A 15,561-nucleotide genomic window follows, 5' to 3' on the forward strand; every position below is an offset into this window, starting at 1 on the left:
TTTTTATAGAAAAAAGAACTATGTTTTCCAAAACAAATGATGGAGAATAATAGTATTGTTTTAAAATTTTGTGAATCTATTTTAATAGCTGGCTTAATAGAATACAGCTGGGTTCTCACAGCTGCTTCTGCATCCAATCTGTGATGTGTTTTGCTTGAAGTACATGAAGAAAACCCAGCCTCACAGAGATACATAGTTGCAAAAATGAGTATTTTAATACCTTTTTACTATAATGGCAAACATTCTTTAATATACATCCAAACTCAGTAAGTTGTGATTTCTTAAAAGCCAGCTGCAGTGTGGAATGTAACCCCTATCAGTGCACTTTTCAGAGCGTGTTACACAGGAGCACCTGCTGGTTTACCTTGCGCTTTGAGTGGACCTTTTTACCCATGCGTGGTTTTGTAATGTCTTGCACTGATCATTCGGAAAATACTGGTTTATTGAGTTATGTGGATCTTCTAAGTTAAGTTTTCCTTATACGGTATCAAAAAAATTCTCATGCATTAATATCACCACTGATCATCAGAAAAATCTTTTAACTTTTGGGAAGCTGTCAAGCTCATGGTAGGGAACACACATCTTTCAAAGCTTTAATCTTAGCTTAAAATGAAGTGCATGTGAGGCCTGGTGTCTGAGTGTCCTGACCAGCTGACTGTCCTTCTAGACCAACCCGGGAATGGTCCCCAGCCACGGATTCAGTCCCAGGTCTTACTTCTTTGACAACCCTCGGAGGTATGACAGTGATGATGACCTTGCCTGGAACGTTGCCCCTCAGGGACTTCAGGGAAGGTAAGACCCCAGCTCCTGTCAGAAGGGCACGAGCTGGATGAGAGCCCTGGGACTGGAGGCAGGGTCAGGGGACAGGAGGAGGAATGGGGAGGGCCGCCTGTGAGACTAACTGCAGCTGAGGACAGGCCTGCCCCAGGGTCAGGGCTTCACCCCCTCCCTCAAGGCCACGGGCAGGGTCGGCCAGCAGGCCAGCAGGAGGGGGTAGCCCTTGGACCCCCTCTCCCTTTCCCCAGCCCATGACACTCCCACCACACCACCCTGCCAGGGACCAGCACATCCCCTCGTTCCCCGGGGACCCTGGACTTCAAGGCCAGCAGGGGCGAGGGGAGCTGGCGGGGGTGGGGGCAGGCCTGGTGTTCCCAGGACCCCCGGGCCTTTCCTCTGAAAGGGACGCTCCAGGCTGTGTTTCTCAGAAGTGAGACCTTGTCTCCTGCAGTCCTTTGTCAGGTCCCCCCACCCCCGGGCAGGGTGAGAGAGAGGCTGTGCCCGCTTTTCTGCTCTTCTACTAACAGTGATACCCTTGGGAAACCTTGAAAGAGACCCAAAGGGAGCCCGGGCTGTCGGGACAGGGAACTGAGGACGAGCCGGGAGCACACACTGCTTTCTCAGTGGATCTGGGAGCAGAGAGATCCTGGTCAGAGAATCCAGGGTGGGGCTGGGGAGGAGAGCAGGCAGGCCAGCCCCCCAGCCGGCGCTGTGAACAACGTGGAAGCCAGTAGTGTGCACGGAGGACAGGGTCCAAGGGGCCTGACCCTCCTCTCTGAAACCGTCCTTGTGGAGGGGACAAGGTGGGCTGGTGTTGTGGGCGGTAGAGGGATTCACCGAAGACACAAGATGAAAATAGAGTTTATTGGGTTATGCTGCCATAGACCACAGCAGGCCACACGGACGAGAGGCGCCCGTGGGAGCCACGAGGGCCGGCTGTTGGCGTCTTTAACAAGGTCGCGTCACAGGGGCCTGACCGGCTCGGGCACGGGGCTCCGGGCGGCTGCAGGTGAGGTGAGAGGCTTAGGGCCCGGGAAGGGCAGTGGGGTTTGTGACTGACCCGGGGAGGGGGGTGCTGAAAGCAGCCCGCCTGAGCTGGCGTGAGGTTGGGCGTGACCCGGCTGTTGGGTTGTTAGGGCAGACGCGCCAGTGAAGAGTGTCCTTCACCTGCTGAGGGCTGGCAGGCGGGCATCGGGGAGCCCACGCGTGGGCGCCGCTGGGCCCGGCGGGCTGTCCGCTGGCCCCTCAGTCCTGTTACCCAGTGACCTGACTGCTTCCCGACTTGCTGTATGTGTCCCCCCACACCCCCGGGACGGCCCACACCCCTCACCTGCCGGGAGCGACACAGAGCTGAGGGCGCCTTGGCGACCCCTGTGGCAGAGGAGACCCCTTTTCCATGACGCAGAGGAAGCTGGGAAGAGTAACAGCGCTGAGCGCGGTGACTAGAGGCCAAGACGCTGCTCTGAGTGCTGCCCGGGGGCTGGCTCAGCCCCACCGAGGTAGTCCCTGCTCTAACAGGAGGTAAAACCGAGGCACAGAAGCCACACACGCAGTGAGCTCTGCTCCGCTAGGATTCGGATACCACTTGTCGCTGAATCATCATGTCGTTACCAGCAGTTGTCTTATGGGTCCAGTGATGCTGTGCTTCTGGGCTCTTTCGGGTTGGTGGCTTCAGGGCAGACTTCTAGTCACCGTGTGAAGCACTGTTTTGTGGGGAAGGGGCTTCCAGGAGCCGCTCTGGAAAGCTTTGGGGCTGCCTTATTTACAGGAGACCCCATTCTGCCCAGACCAGACATGTCAAGACCGGCAGAGACAGTGTCCCCAGGCGCTGACACGCCCCTTTCTTTCCCAGCTTTGCTCCGGACTACTATGACTGGGGACAGCAAGCGAACAGCGTCCTGGCACAAGGGGGAACTTCGCAACCAGATTCAGTTTTGGATCCTGACAGACCGAGCCACGGGTAGCGTCAGTTAACAGTTTTATGGAAGATTCCTCAGTTGAAAAGCTTCAGAAAGACTAATGTAACGACAACTGAACTTTAGGGCACTTTTCCTTAAGAAATAGGACTTGATTTTTATTTGTCACAGGTTTCTGATGGCTCCATAGGACTAAGCAATAATTTAGATTGATAAAACCGTATTTTAGTACTAAAAAGTGAGCCTGGCTGCCAACTTCAGCAGCTGTAATTTAAACTTTAAAAAAATTCTGTACTTTTATAAAGATGTATTTTATATAACTTAAATAATAATGCTAAAATATACTAGGGTTTTTTGAGAATATTACTGCAATATATGTTGTAATTTGCACAGACTTTTATGCATAATTCACTTTAAAAGGATACAGGACATGGTCTGATGGTTTTTTTTAAAAAGGCTTTTGGACTAAAGTAGTCTTCAGATCCTTACCTCTTCAGGTCACTCAGATTCTGAGCTCCATGCTGGTAGAGACTAACTATAATCGACATCTAGAAAGCCGGTTGCAACCCGCGTTGAAGGTTGTAACGTAGCAGAATGTCAGCGGACTGCGTGTGAGGGAACTGGCTCCTCAGAGCTGTTCAAAGCCCAGGTGGTTGGGCCCTCGAAGAATCTCCTGTATGTTGCCAACATTTAGTGCTTCTCTAAACAAGGCGCTAGTGCAGACACTACGCTGGTAAGTTGATAACGTTAAGAGCATTGATAGAATCGACTCACGCTGGCAAAGCTCCCCTGCTGTACTGGAGACTTCTGCATGCTTTGTGAGACCCGCCGCCTCGGGACTCTGCGGGACTGCCCCTCTCCCAGCTCACTGCACATCCATCCGTCCATGGGCAAGGAAGAGGGTCTCACCAGGGGATCGGTAACAAATCCCCCTGGGTCCTTGAGCCAAAAGCCTGGAATCCTAGCAGCTTTCTTTTAGTTTCCAACCACATTAAGGAGCTGTGAGAGCAGCCCGCTGGAGGCTGTGCGCTTGACGTGGGAGCAGCAGGGCCCTGCTGTCTAGCACAAGGGCCGTCTCTCAGCCACGTGAAGGGGCTCACTGTTGTCATTCATGTAAGTGAAACACATGTCGTGACGTACTAGTTCCCCAGCCGTTAAGTGCCATTCTAGAATCTCCAAGCGTGACACATGTAATGATGATGCGTATATAACATCTAGCCTGCAGTTGTAAACTGCCTGCGGTAGGAGCGCATACCCGGCTGTCAGGGAGGTCGCACGCTCGCTCTTCCTACGGAACGGAGTGACCTACCAGAGGCAGAAAGTGCCCCCCGCTCGGCCTAGGGGACCTCCCATCTCGGGACAGAGGCAGGGAGGGGCAGGCGGAGAGGAGCTCACACTGGTCAGTTCTGCCTGAGTGAGGATGCCCGTTTCGGGTGTCTCGGACCTACCATTTCAGTCTTCAGGCGTAACTAATCTCTGGGCATTGATTTCACAGTGATCAAAGTCTGCTTCTCTTGATGGTTCTATTTAAAACTGGGATCTCAAGTTTGAAATGGGTCAGGATCGGGCTTTTCCTTGGCCCGGAACACCTCTGCCCTGCATAGTCACACAAAACACACTTGCCTTTCAGTGGGTGGAAGAATTTGGGTCACATATTTAACATAATTACTGCCAGGGAAAATTCTACACTGAAGCCAAATTTGCACTGACTACGCCAGTTGCCTTAAAACGGTACAGTTGCTGTTCTGAGTAGCTTTACGAACACCCTACCTGCCACACTGTCTCTGTTACTGATATTTAGGAGAATTTAAAGGCAGATCAGCAAATGCTTAAAAACCCTTTAAATGGTGCTTTCAGGAAATACTGTAGCTCTTCAATATTCGGTCACTGAAGGGCAGATGTGTTTTTAAAAGCGTCACTAAAGCCATGCGGTTTTTATACTCATCCTACAATGATGGACAGATACTTTATTATTCTGATTATTGGCAGGAAGATCGAAATACTCAGCGTTAACTGGTAAAAGCCATAACCCATTTTTATGATAGAGCTGCTAGCATTTATTTGAACTGTTACTTTTTATTGGAAAGGATAAAAATGTTCTCAGTGCCTATTTTTCTCTTCTTCCCTTTTTAAAAAATAATGCTGAAGCACAAATGTTGTAAACACATCTAGAATACAAAAAACTGTGATTGTAGCGAACTGTCTCTCTCTCAAGGTAAACGATCGCACGTATCCTGTGAAATGTTGCAGGTGTGCTGTGGAAAGGAAGATTACAGTTTTCTGCAGCTTCCTGAGTTGCTTGTGCAAGCTGCACTAACAAAGCTACTCGCAGGTGAACTGGTGAAGGCAAAGGGAAGGCAAGGAGTGGTGACTGCTGGCTCTAAAATACCCAAGTGTTCTCTCGGTCTAAGGCAACGTGATGAAACTAAAAGCCCCACAATTTGAAAGTTAAAAAAGCATGGGGAAGAGGCACTTACATCACTGAAAATTTTGTGCCATGATTTATCGAAGTCTGACTCGGCACTAGAAGGCTGCACGTGACAGTTTCTTTGCATCCAGTAGAAACATGAATAGATGTCCACACTTCCGAGTTAACCGTCGAAAAACTTCCATCTGATTTGGGTACAGGCAGACCTCGGAGATCCTGCAGGTTCGGCTCCAGACCACCGCAATAGAGCAAGCACTGCAGTCAAGGGAGTCGCGGGAACTCTGTGGCCCCCCAGTGCGTGCAAAAGGTATGTTTACACTACACTGCAGTCAGTCACTAAGTGTACAATATATTGTCCTAAAAAAAGTTGTACACACCTTAATTAAAAAATACCATATTGCTAAAAATAAAAAGTGCTAACCATTATCTGAGCCTTCAGCAAGCCGTAATAGTAACATCAAAGGTTACTGCTCACAGGTCCCCATAACAAATGTAGGAATACTGCGAGAATTGCCAGAATGTGACACAGACATGATGCGAGCAAATGCTGTTGGGAAAAAAATGGCACCGAGACTTGGCACGATGCAGCGTTGCCCCAAACCTTGAGTTTGTGGGGGGAAAAATGCACTGTCTGAAGTCCAGTAAAGCAAAGCGCAGTCAGGCGAGGTCTGCCTGGAGGCGTCTTTCAGGCCCTCATTCCTTTCCACAGTTAACGCCCCTTTACGTGAGCCGATGATGAAACCGCCGGAGTGTCCACACACACAGCCATGGACTGTGAGAGGGTCTGACCTGACGGGGTGCGCACGGCAGCCCCGTGCAGCACGCCGACTCCTCCTGGCGTCCGTCAGGCACGTTGTTAAGGACTCGGCTGGTGTCCCGTTGAGCTGCTTACGCCAGGCTCACCTGCTAACACATCCCCAAGTTTCCTCTTCTACCAAAGCCCCGAAGAGCTGCTGTGTTGTTCTTGAGCAAGTAACCACTCTTAAGAAAGGAATCAGCATTCGCAGACGCTAGGGCGTGAGAAGTGCTCTGAGAAGAAGGCTCTCATGTACACTTACAGCAGTACTTTTACTTTTTAAACAGTAAAGATGAATTCACATGAGAACTAAATGGGTCTACATATTTGGAACTGAAGATTTCCAACTGAAATTTTTTCTAAAAAAATTTGCTTTCACTCCAGATTACTGCGTGATAAAAATCAGACTAGAGGTGATCAAAGACACATCTGTTGTGTTTCCAATTTTCATCCCATAGAAGTGGGAGTTCTGTTCATTAAAAGCGTTTCTAACCGTGCATCATGCTACTTACGGCTTTTCGTCGTCCAGGTGGAGCAGCTACTGGAAGGGAGCAAGCTAAACAGTGGGGTTCTCATCAAAGACTATGAACAAGCTGACTAAAGTGGGCAAAGGTTTACATCAAAGGGGCGGTGCTGGTGAGGAAGTAGATGTCAGGGTCTGCGGAGCACCGAGCGTGTGCTGGGCCCAGTCGGCCGGCTCGGCGACGCCCTGACGCTGACCCTGCTCCTGGCCCTTAGCAGGTGGGCAGGAAGAGCCCCTGCACCAGAGGGTCAGTAACTCCCCCGACAGCCATGAGCGCTGCCGCTGTGCCCCCACCTAGGTCTAGCTCCCCGGGTCAGGGCGCCCACGGCGGGCTCATCCGTGGTGGGGTTCTGAGATGGGAAGCCCTACTTGATAGAACCCCGGCAGCCACAGTCCTCAGGTCCAGACCCAGTGGCTCAGCGCTTCCGATGGTATCTGGCTGGTTCCTCTCCAGCTGGTCCTTGACCGGTGGCTGGGACCTGTCCCCTCTCTTCCTTGAGGTGGATCACACCTTGGCCACATTCACTCTTTAGCCTCCAGAGCTGACCGGTCCCTTTGGACCTCGGCTGCCCCACCACTCAGAGACTTAGACGTTCTCTCCAGAACAGGTGCACTGCCCTCTGGGCCCGAGAAGCCTGGTCAGGAACGGAGGTTGGGACCGAGGTCAGCTCTGCGCTCTCTCCAGCTCCAGCTACGACCTGCTGCCTCTCAGCCTGTGTGGTCTCAGAGTCGCCCTTTCCCTGCGGGTCCCTGTCACCGTGGCCCTTCCTGACTCTGACCCTCAGTTTCCCAGGAACCTAGCTAACCTGCGCCGGTCCTGCTGTCTGTCTGCAGGCCTGAGTCTCAGTGGTCCTGGACGGCATTACCTGAGGTATAAAAAGGGTTCGCTTAGGATCCACGAGTTACCGCTGTGCCGGCCAGTTTGTCCCGTACACCCTCGGTGTGCTGGCCCCTTGGTGCGTCCACTCGCCGGAGTCTGGGCTTCAGGAGTGCGGACCTGGCACCCGTCAGAGAGCAGAACACTCACCATGGGGAGAGAGTCTGTGAGGAGGTCCGCAGGGAAGGTTCAGTTCCGTCAGACGATGTGTGGTGAATGCTGGCTGCCCTGACCGAGGGGCTGGTTTTAATTGTCTGCGACAACTTGCTGGCCTGCCAAGCAGACACTGAGAGTACCTGCTCCACAAGCAGGTTTCCGCGTGAGCACGGCTGACCTCGGTGTGGCCGGAAATGCACAGGCAGCTTCGCGACTTCACAGCTCGCCGTGTCCGCGGGTGCAGACCCCCGGGGCTGCCGCTTTGTCGTGTGTGTTTGCTGGACTCGTGCGGCTCAGTGCCACGTTCAGGGGCCAGCCGTACTCTCCCTGGGCATGTCGTCACCACAAACTCGACATGACCGAGTCAGGCCACGCGGCGGCAGGGACGCTGCTTGCTGCTGCGCGCCCAGCTCCTGGGAGGGGAGGGAGCCCTCTCATCCTGTTGTTTTGGCCAATATCATTGGGGTTTTTTTAGGTGACCTTTTATCCACCGCATATGGATTTTACAAGTTTAAAATGCAGTTAAGGGCTCCCCCCTTGTTTTTTTAATGGCTCTTCGAAGACATCCAACTCTTGGACAAAGAGCCCATAATGGAAATAAAAAGGCAAATGGGATTGGACAGCAAGATAATTCCTAAGAATGATCTGAGAACTAAGTCCTAAAAGCGAAGCACTGAGAGGAAACCCCGTCTCCAGAGGCACTGCTCGTTCTGCCCGTCTGGGCCCCGCGTTGCCATATGGGCCCTGGCAGGAGGACACTGAGATAATGACCACAACCGACAGCACGGGGCAGGTCTTCACCAGGTGAAATGTCAAATTAACACAACCGTGACGCGCTGTGCGGTCAGAAGTGCTCCCCTCCGGAGAAAACCCTGAGCTGGATGGAGCTTCTGCCTGGTCCATAAGTTAAAGGATTTTTAGAAGCTCATATGGAACCAACAAGAAGAGCTAAAAAAATTATTTTAACAAAAGTGGGTGGAGACCAGCGCACCAGGTATTAAAATACAGGCTCTGAGCCATTAAAATAACGCAGTGTCGGTGCACGAGTTAACAGACAACGGGACAGGAGGAGAGCCCGGGACTCCACAGGTGACAAACGCAGCATCTCCAACTGGCGGGGGGGAAGGAGCCGTGCGATGAGCGGGGTTGCACTAACTGGGCGGTCACCGGGGAAGAAGCCAGGCTGCACCTGTAACTTGCACTTTATGCCAGGAGACACCCCAAGGAACCAACATTTAGATCTAAAAAAATAAAGCCATAAAAGCTCTGCGGGAAGATACAATTGAATTATTGCAGTGGAGTGAAGAAGGCATATTCTTAACTACCACTCAAAATCCAGAAACCACGTAGAAATTTAAAAATTGCACGTCAAAACCATCATAAGCAAAGTCAAAAGACAGACAAATTGAAAAAGAATTTTACAGTGTATTACAGTCAGAGGATTAATGTCCCTAACAAGTAAAGCACTCCTCGAAGTGCTAAGAGCCCCAGGAAAATGGGGAAAAGATATGAATGCAGACGGAAACACAGGTGGCTCCTGAACGTATTAAAGGCAGTCAGCCGCACTCACGATGAGAAAAGTACAAGCTGAAACACAGCGACGCGTAACTGCGTCTTAGCAGAATGGCAAAAATCCAGCTTCTTAATAGTGTCGGCGCTGGTGAGGCTGTGGGTTGGCAGGCATGGTCTTAAATTTCAGGTGGGTGGGCAAACTCGTAACCATCCCCTGTGGAGGGCAGTATTCTCGTATCTTCCAAAATTACAAGTGCACATGGTCTTTGACCCCAAAATTCCATTTGGGGGCATTTAGATGACAAGTACATATCTATTTATGTGTGAAATGACTTACATACAAAGTCTGGAAACAATCCAAATGCCCATTAATAGGAGATTGGCTAGTTAAATGACTGTACTTTCATGTAATGGAACGCCGAGCAGTTACTTTAAAAAAAAAAAAAGTGGGAGGACTGCTGAGAAAAACTAAGTGAAAAAAAAAGCAAGTAGTATGTATATGATGCTACTCTTTGGGTTAAAATGAGGGAAAAAATAAGACTTAGTATCTGCCTTAAAATGCATGGATGGACACAAGAAGCCAAGGGCAGAGGCAGGGGCCGGGGAAGGCCAGGAAGGAGACATTCCACTGTGTAGCTTTTTGTATTTTCTTGGTTTTTGAACAATGTGAATGTATTACTTATTAAAAGAATTGAATAAAATAAGTATATTTGAAAAATCTTCCGAGTTGATACGAATCAAAAGACGCTAAAAGCCCCCCGTTTTTAGTCGAATGGTAACAGGCCAACGTATGAAGCAACACAAACACCACGTTCTGAGCAGAGGCTCTTGGAGGCACACTCCTTGGTTTCAAATTCTAGTGCCACAGCCTGGAACTTGTCCCTGTGGACACGCAGCCTCTTATCCTCAGTCCTCTTATTTAAGGACAGAGAAGTAACCGTACCTCCCTGCCAGTGCTGCTGGGAAAAGAAAACAGTCCATGCGGAGCCCTTAACGCGTGGCTCCCAGTGACGCTCTGAAGGAGAAGCCACCGCGGACTACTTATTTTCTCCCTTCTCCACAAGTTATAACCAATTCTTCATCTCACAAACGGAAACATTTAAAAGGGGGGAAAAGCAAGATAGAGTGCAGAAACATTTACTTTTATTCACGTTTTCTGTGATCTGGTGGGTACAAGAGCAAAATTATCTGGAATTCTGTTCAAAGCCAAAGCTGCACCTGTTGACGTTGCTCAAAATAGAGCACACACACCTGTGTGCATGCCTGTGTTTTTCTGTTTTACCGAATAATGCCGATGGCACCGTGCACCCCGTCTGTGGAGTCTGGTGACGAGCTAGGCGCTGCAGGCGCTGCAGTCTGCAGACCGCTGGGGGGCTTACTGTGAACTGCTCCCGAATTTCCAGACGAAGGCAGTGGAGATGGAGATCAGAACAGCTGTCCCTTCTTACCTACAATGGCACCTGGGTGAAGTCAGAAAACATGGCACAGTGTTTCACAGACACACAGAGATTACGAGTGTTGAGAAGTTCACAATGTTAAAATGTCAAAATGAAACATCTGGCTTATCAAATTTCACACCTGTAGAAACTATTACTCACATTCCGTCTAGTCCTCCTCACAATCTAAGAATCAACACAAGAAACACTTAAATTTGCCAATTTAATACACAACCATTTCTAACTTACATAGATGCCACTTAAGAAAAAAATAAACTCGTGCCATTGAAAGAAGGAATTTTTTCCTTTTCTTCATTTTCATCACTTCATCAGCTGGTACAATCATTTCTGTCAGTTACAGTATCAAGTGCTGGATTTTTTAAATTAGGTGATGAGATAAAAGACACACTGCCAAGAGGTGCGGCCAGCCAAGCACCTTCACAACACAATCGGCAGCCTAACGTCACTTCACAACAAAAGGTATGCAACCTGGAGAAAAGAATTTATACCACAAGGACCATAAAACATTACTAGGCTCACGAAGATTCCAAGAGCTCACACATTCATTTAAGAAATACGCAGATTTACACAAAAATGTAGGTTGCCCCCCACAATCTAATTTATGGTAAAGTAAAGTTAAATAGATTTCAGTTTAAGAATACTTCATTTGTTTATTTTCTTGGTAGTGAAAGATTTAGCAAAACCTTTAAAAGAACTTTTTACCCTAACTAGACTTTTTTAATTCCTAGAACTCACTCTAATACACAATTTTAACTAAGCTTAAAACAAATCACAATAAAGAAAAGAAATGGAAATGACCAGAGATTCTCTCCGATAGAGACAGCTTGAATAATAACCTTTATCTTTAACTGAGGGAACAGCGAAGTAATGTTACCAAAAAGGTTTTTAAACTTACAGTAATGATAGCAGAAAAAGTGCAAAACATTCACGTTTCCTCAGCCTCTGAAGAACACTGAGAGTAACTCTCATTAATTTACCAGCAAGATGACTTCCTCACTTTTCAGACAAGTTTACCTTAAGGTGCCGCTCCCCCACCACACAACACTTACATCCCTCAGAATGAAAAGCAGCAGTGGAGGCGGCTGCAACCAAGCCAGCTGGGCTTACTCGACTTAAGGAGGCGCCGCCGCCACCGCTGCCACCACCACCATAAAGACTCCGGGTCTAGAAAGGCTGGAAATGGACAAGAAAACAATTAACCAGTGAGCTCTCACTGCCTTCTGACCTTGTTCCTCCAAGGGGCGGCTGAAGGTTCTTAAAAGGGGGGCAAGCCAACTAAGTACAATTGAAAATATGCCACTAGCTCATCACTGAACACATTTCAGACTTTGGCAGGATAAGACAGGGGTCTAAGAGCACTTATTTACTGCATAAAAGACTGATACCTGCGTTGCGCATACAGACGCAACCTTCCAAAGTGATCACATTAGACATACTAACATTTTTCAAAAATAACCAATATTTTAAATATTAAGGATATTTCAATTCCAGGTTTAGAAAATGACAGTTTAGGATTTATGAAGTCATCTGTTGGTACAAGTCACACGAAGTACCATCTATACACAAAGAGCCAGAGAAGAACGTGTGGGGGAAGGGGAAGCTTTTGAGGTCTGAGCTAACCCACCTGCTTGCGCAGCGTACCGAGGAAAATCAGACTGAGAGACGATTGCATAGACAGCATTCTAAAATAAAACCCTTCAAAAATGCTCACTTTAACTTAAAATAGTAAGCTTTTTGTGTACACAATGTTTTAAATTGGTGTTATAAATCCATATAACCTCATTCAAATTTTATCAAGATGGAAACTAAGTATTTTAAGTATTTATGCAATTTTTTGGGGCTGTTTTCTTAAACAAAAATTTCTAAAATTGGAGTAGGGACAAAGAAATGCACAGTCAACAGAAACTGATTCATCGGGTCTAAGTCAAGAATCCTGTTGCCCCAGCCCCCCGCACATGTGTGGAACCTGGCTGGGCAGCACAGGGGACAGTACTTGGTCACCTTTACCGAAGCAGGTCCTCTACATCCAAACAAAACAGCAGCAACAGCAAGGAAAAATCGTCAATAAAACCCAGTGACGGTGAGGCTGAAGTCTCGGGAGTCGCACGTGGCTTCTGTAACTGCACACTGACGGGGTCATCCATCACTCCCATTTCAGGTGACACCAGGGCTAGGCCAGGCTAGAAGCACGTTTAGAGGTCCCTGACACACACCTGCCCTACACAACACGTGCTCCCCAGCTCTCCTCCTCCTCAACAGACTGTCATCAGGATGGAGACGCAGTCACTCCGGTGTGACCACTGGAAATAACAGAGTGAGCGCACAACCAATTCTAAACAAACAGAAGAGCAGAACATCCAGCAGATGGAGATGCAGTGTCCGTAAAACACGTTTTAAAAGTATATCCTTCATTTATAAATATCTCTCATTGATAACCTATTAAGAAGCATAAATATTCAAGTGAACTTTTGAATTTTCTCTTTAAGAGTTCCGGATTCTTGAAGTCTGAAAACCGTCTCCTTCTGCTGACTGTCCAAGACTAAAAAGGCTTCACACAGTCACTTTATGTCTCTAATTAGACATAAAAGCCTCTATTACCTACTGTGTTGTAATAAGACTTTGAAATTCTGTAACTCTCTTATACTTGTAGAAAGCCTAGAGGAGGGAAAAAAAGGCGTATTAGTTCAGCTAATATGATGTGTACATATTTCAAATTATAGAAATTCAGGGCTGACACAGTAAAAACCGAATGTTTCTCTTTCTAAGATGGCAGACGCAGTACTGAGCTCCCTTCTTTACTTTAAGCACTCAAGAAGGAATAACTTTTCTTCTATCGAGAGCTTAAGGTATGCTAGCCAATGTTCTGAGCCCATCACACATATAATCTCATTAGCTGTAAAAGATAAAAAAAAAACCTACAAGGCAAATAAAATTAACCCCAATTTTACATATTAGGAAAGCAGAGGCTCAAATGTGCAATTCCCCAGGGTCACTGAGCTGGTGGACGGGTCCTAACCAGCTCAACAGATCCCAAGGCCACATGACTCTCAGAAAATCCATGCTCTCTGTGGCCTTAAAAGCATTCTCTTTATACTCTTACAAGTTGTATCAATTCTGACTCTAATCCTCAGACTATTAGAGGATTGAAACGGTGCTTAATTATTAGGGGAAAAAAGATTATAAACATGTGAAATCATATGCTATACCTCAAAGTACCTGTTTAAAAAAAATACTTATCAAAATACACATGAAGATGAGGTGGAGGCCAAGGTCCATAACTAAAGAAAAGAGCTTAATAAAGAGCAGCAGGTGAAAGATGAAGGAAGACGCCAAAGCCTGATTTAGACACAAGGAGGAGCGTATGTGCAGCAGAAACCAGCATGACACTGTCAACTGACTATTCTTTGAAAAATAAAAGAAAAAGAAAAAGAAAACTCAAATGTTATCCCAGAAGCGAACCCTGGTTGCCTGTCCCCCTGGAAGTGCAAGCTCACCAGCAAGATACAGCAGTCTCTGGGAGATGCATTCCAGACCTTACCATTTACTACAGAGAGATGTGCCACGCTCCCTGTCATCACGCTAAGGCAGGCACCCTGGCCCAGCACACGCACCTGCAGCGGCCTGCTGCTCTGCCAGTACTCGGAGAGGGCACTAAAATACACTGTAATATCCAACAGGCATGTTAATGCCATGTCTGTTTGTGCCCTGGAACGTAAACCATTTGACATAAATGTTGAAACTATCAAAAAATGGCCGTTTGTGTAGGAAAGACATTTGCAGAGCATTCAAGGTAAAGAAACCACACTTCCCAGGGTTCCACGTCCAGAACCAAAGACCCCTGCGTATTGCGTGTCTGCCCACGAGCACCACACGATGAGGAGATGCCATGCTGGGTGCCCAGCAGGGGTGGGGCTGTATCATACCGGTGCCTCGACCAAGAAAGCTACCCATTCATGAAGAACTAACGCGCAGATTTCAGAACACTGGGGCCCAACTCTGAGCAGAGCAGTAAAAGGCAGTAACAGGCTCCAGCTACAGAACCGAAGCCGGAAGTGTCGAGTTTCTGAGTGTTCCTTTTAAGACTCAGAACAATTCTGAGGAGGTTAACATCTGCTTCTTTCTCAATTTAATTTTATTTGAATTTACTTGTTTTAAGAAGCAGACTCACAGATACAGAGAACAAGGCAGTGGTTACCAGTGGAGAGAGGGAAGGGAGAAAGGCGACATAGGCAGGGTTAGTAGATTAAGAGGTACACACTATTACGTATAAGTACAAGGATACACTGTGCAGCACAGGGAACATGGCCAGCAGTTTATAATAACTATACATGGGGTAGAACCGTTAAAAACTGTGAATCACTATACTGTACACACTGATACACGGAATACTGTGTATCATAAGAAAAAATTTTAAACTGTTTAAAATCTTTAAAAGTTTCATTTTAAATAATTTAAATTTAGTTCAATTTCTCCTGTTTTAGCTTACTACAGGCCTCATGAGTGGGTGGACTGAATTTTTCATCAAACACCAATTACCGATGGACATTCTATGTCTGTCCTGTGTTTGAAAGCTCAAACAACATGGTCATCTTTAAATACAGAGGAGCGACAGATGAAATCTTTGCTATTAAGATGGGGGATTAACTTATTTTTAATCTAACTGCCTCTTTCTAACTTAAAAATGCATGTTAAGAAAACATCAAGAGCAGCGAGGGAATAGCTCAGTGGTAGAGTGCGTGCTTAGCATACAAACACTCCCCCCAATTAAAAAAAGAGAAAAAAAAAAAAGAAAACACAAGAATCTCTGTATCACTCGGTTCTCTATTTTTTAAAAAGCATTCCTCCTTGATTTGACTTTGCTGCCCTTTTCCCAGGGCAGCACAGTACTGTTTGCTCTTATTTTTTTCTGTGGTCCTTTGCCTTCTCGTCTGTATTCTGTAGTTAGGTGGTACTGCATGCACCTCTGTAGGCAAATTCAAATTATTTCCAAAATCATCTGTGGTCTAAGGAGGCCGTCTGTCTGGATACAGAGGGAAAACAGGGCAAGAACGAGTGCCTCCGCAGCTCAAGGAACAGCTGGAGGTTTCACCTCTTCTTCCTCCCCACTGTCTGAACCAGA

The 15,561-nt window shown here is 47.4% G+C and overlaps 2 protein-coding genes across 3 annotated transcripts in view; one reads left to right on the plus strand and one right to left on the minus strand.

Moving 5' to 3' along the window:
- GPR137B (G protein-coupled receptor 137B) overlaps window positions 1–9,477 on the plus strand; it is a 39,504-nt gene extending 30,027 nt beyond the window's left edge. Inside the window, exons 6-8 of one of the 2 annotated variants that reach the window (XR_012077290.1) lie at window positions 668–792; window positions 2,630–5,428; window positions 5,831–9,477. Coding sequence is in view for 1 of the 2 variants with exons in the window: in XM_072971022.1 (XP_072827123.1) it covers window positions 668–792; window positions 2,630–2,741 (237 nt within the window). In the remaining variant the exon portion in view is untranslated. Of the gene's footprint in view, window positions 1–667; window positions 793–2,629 lie in introns of both variants that reach the window. The other variant, XM_072971022.1, reaches the window with a different exon arrangement.
- A 3,559-nt stretch (window positions 9,478–13,036) lies between these two features.
- Window positions 13,037–15,561, minus strand: part of ERO1B (endoplasmic reticulum oxidoreductase 1 beta) — a 42,143-nt gene continuing 39,618 nt past the window's right edge. The window contains exon 16 of the mRNA XM_072971023.1: window positions 13,037–13,097. Coding sequence (XP_072827124.1) covers window positions 13,037–13,097 — 61 coding nt within the window. The remainder of the gene's footprint in view (window positions 13,098–15,561) is intronic.

This window comes from Vicugna pacos, chromosome 11 (genome assembly GCF_048564905.1).
Source record: "Vicugna pacos chromosome 11, VicPac4, whole genome shotgun sequence".
Classification (NCBI taxonomy): domain Eukaryota; kingdom Metazoa; phylum Chordata; class Mammalia; order Artiodactyla; family Camelidae; genus Vicugna; species Vicugna pacos.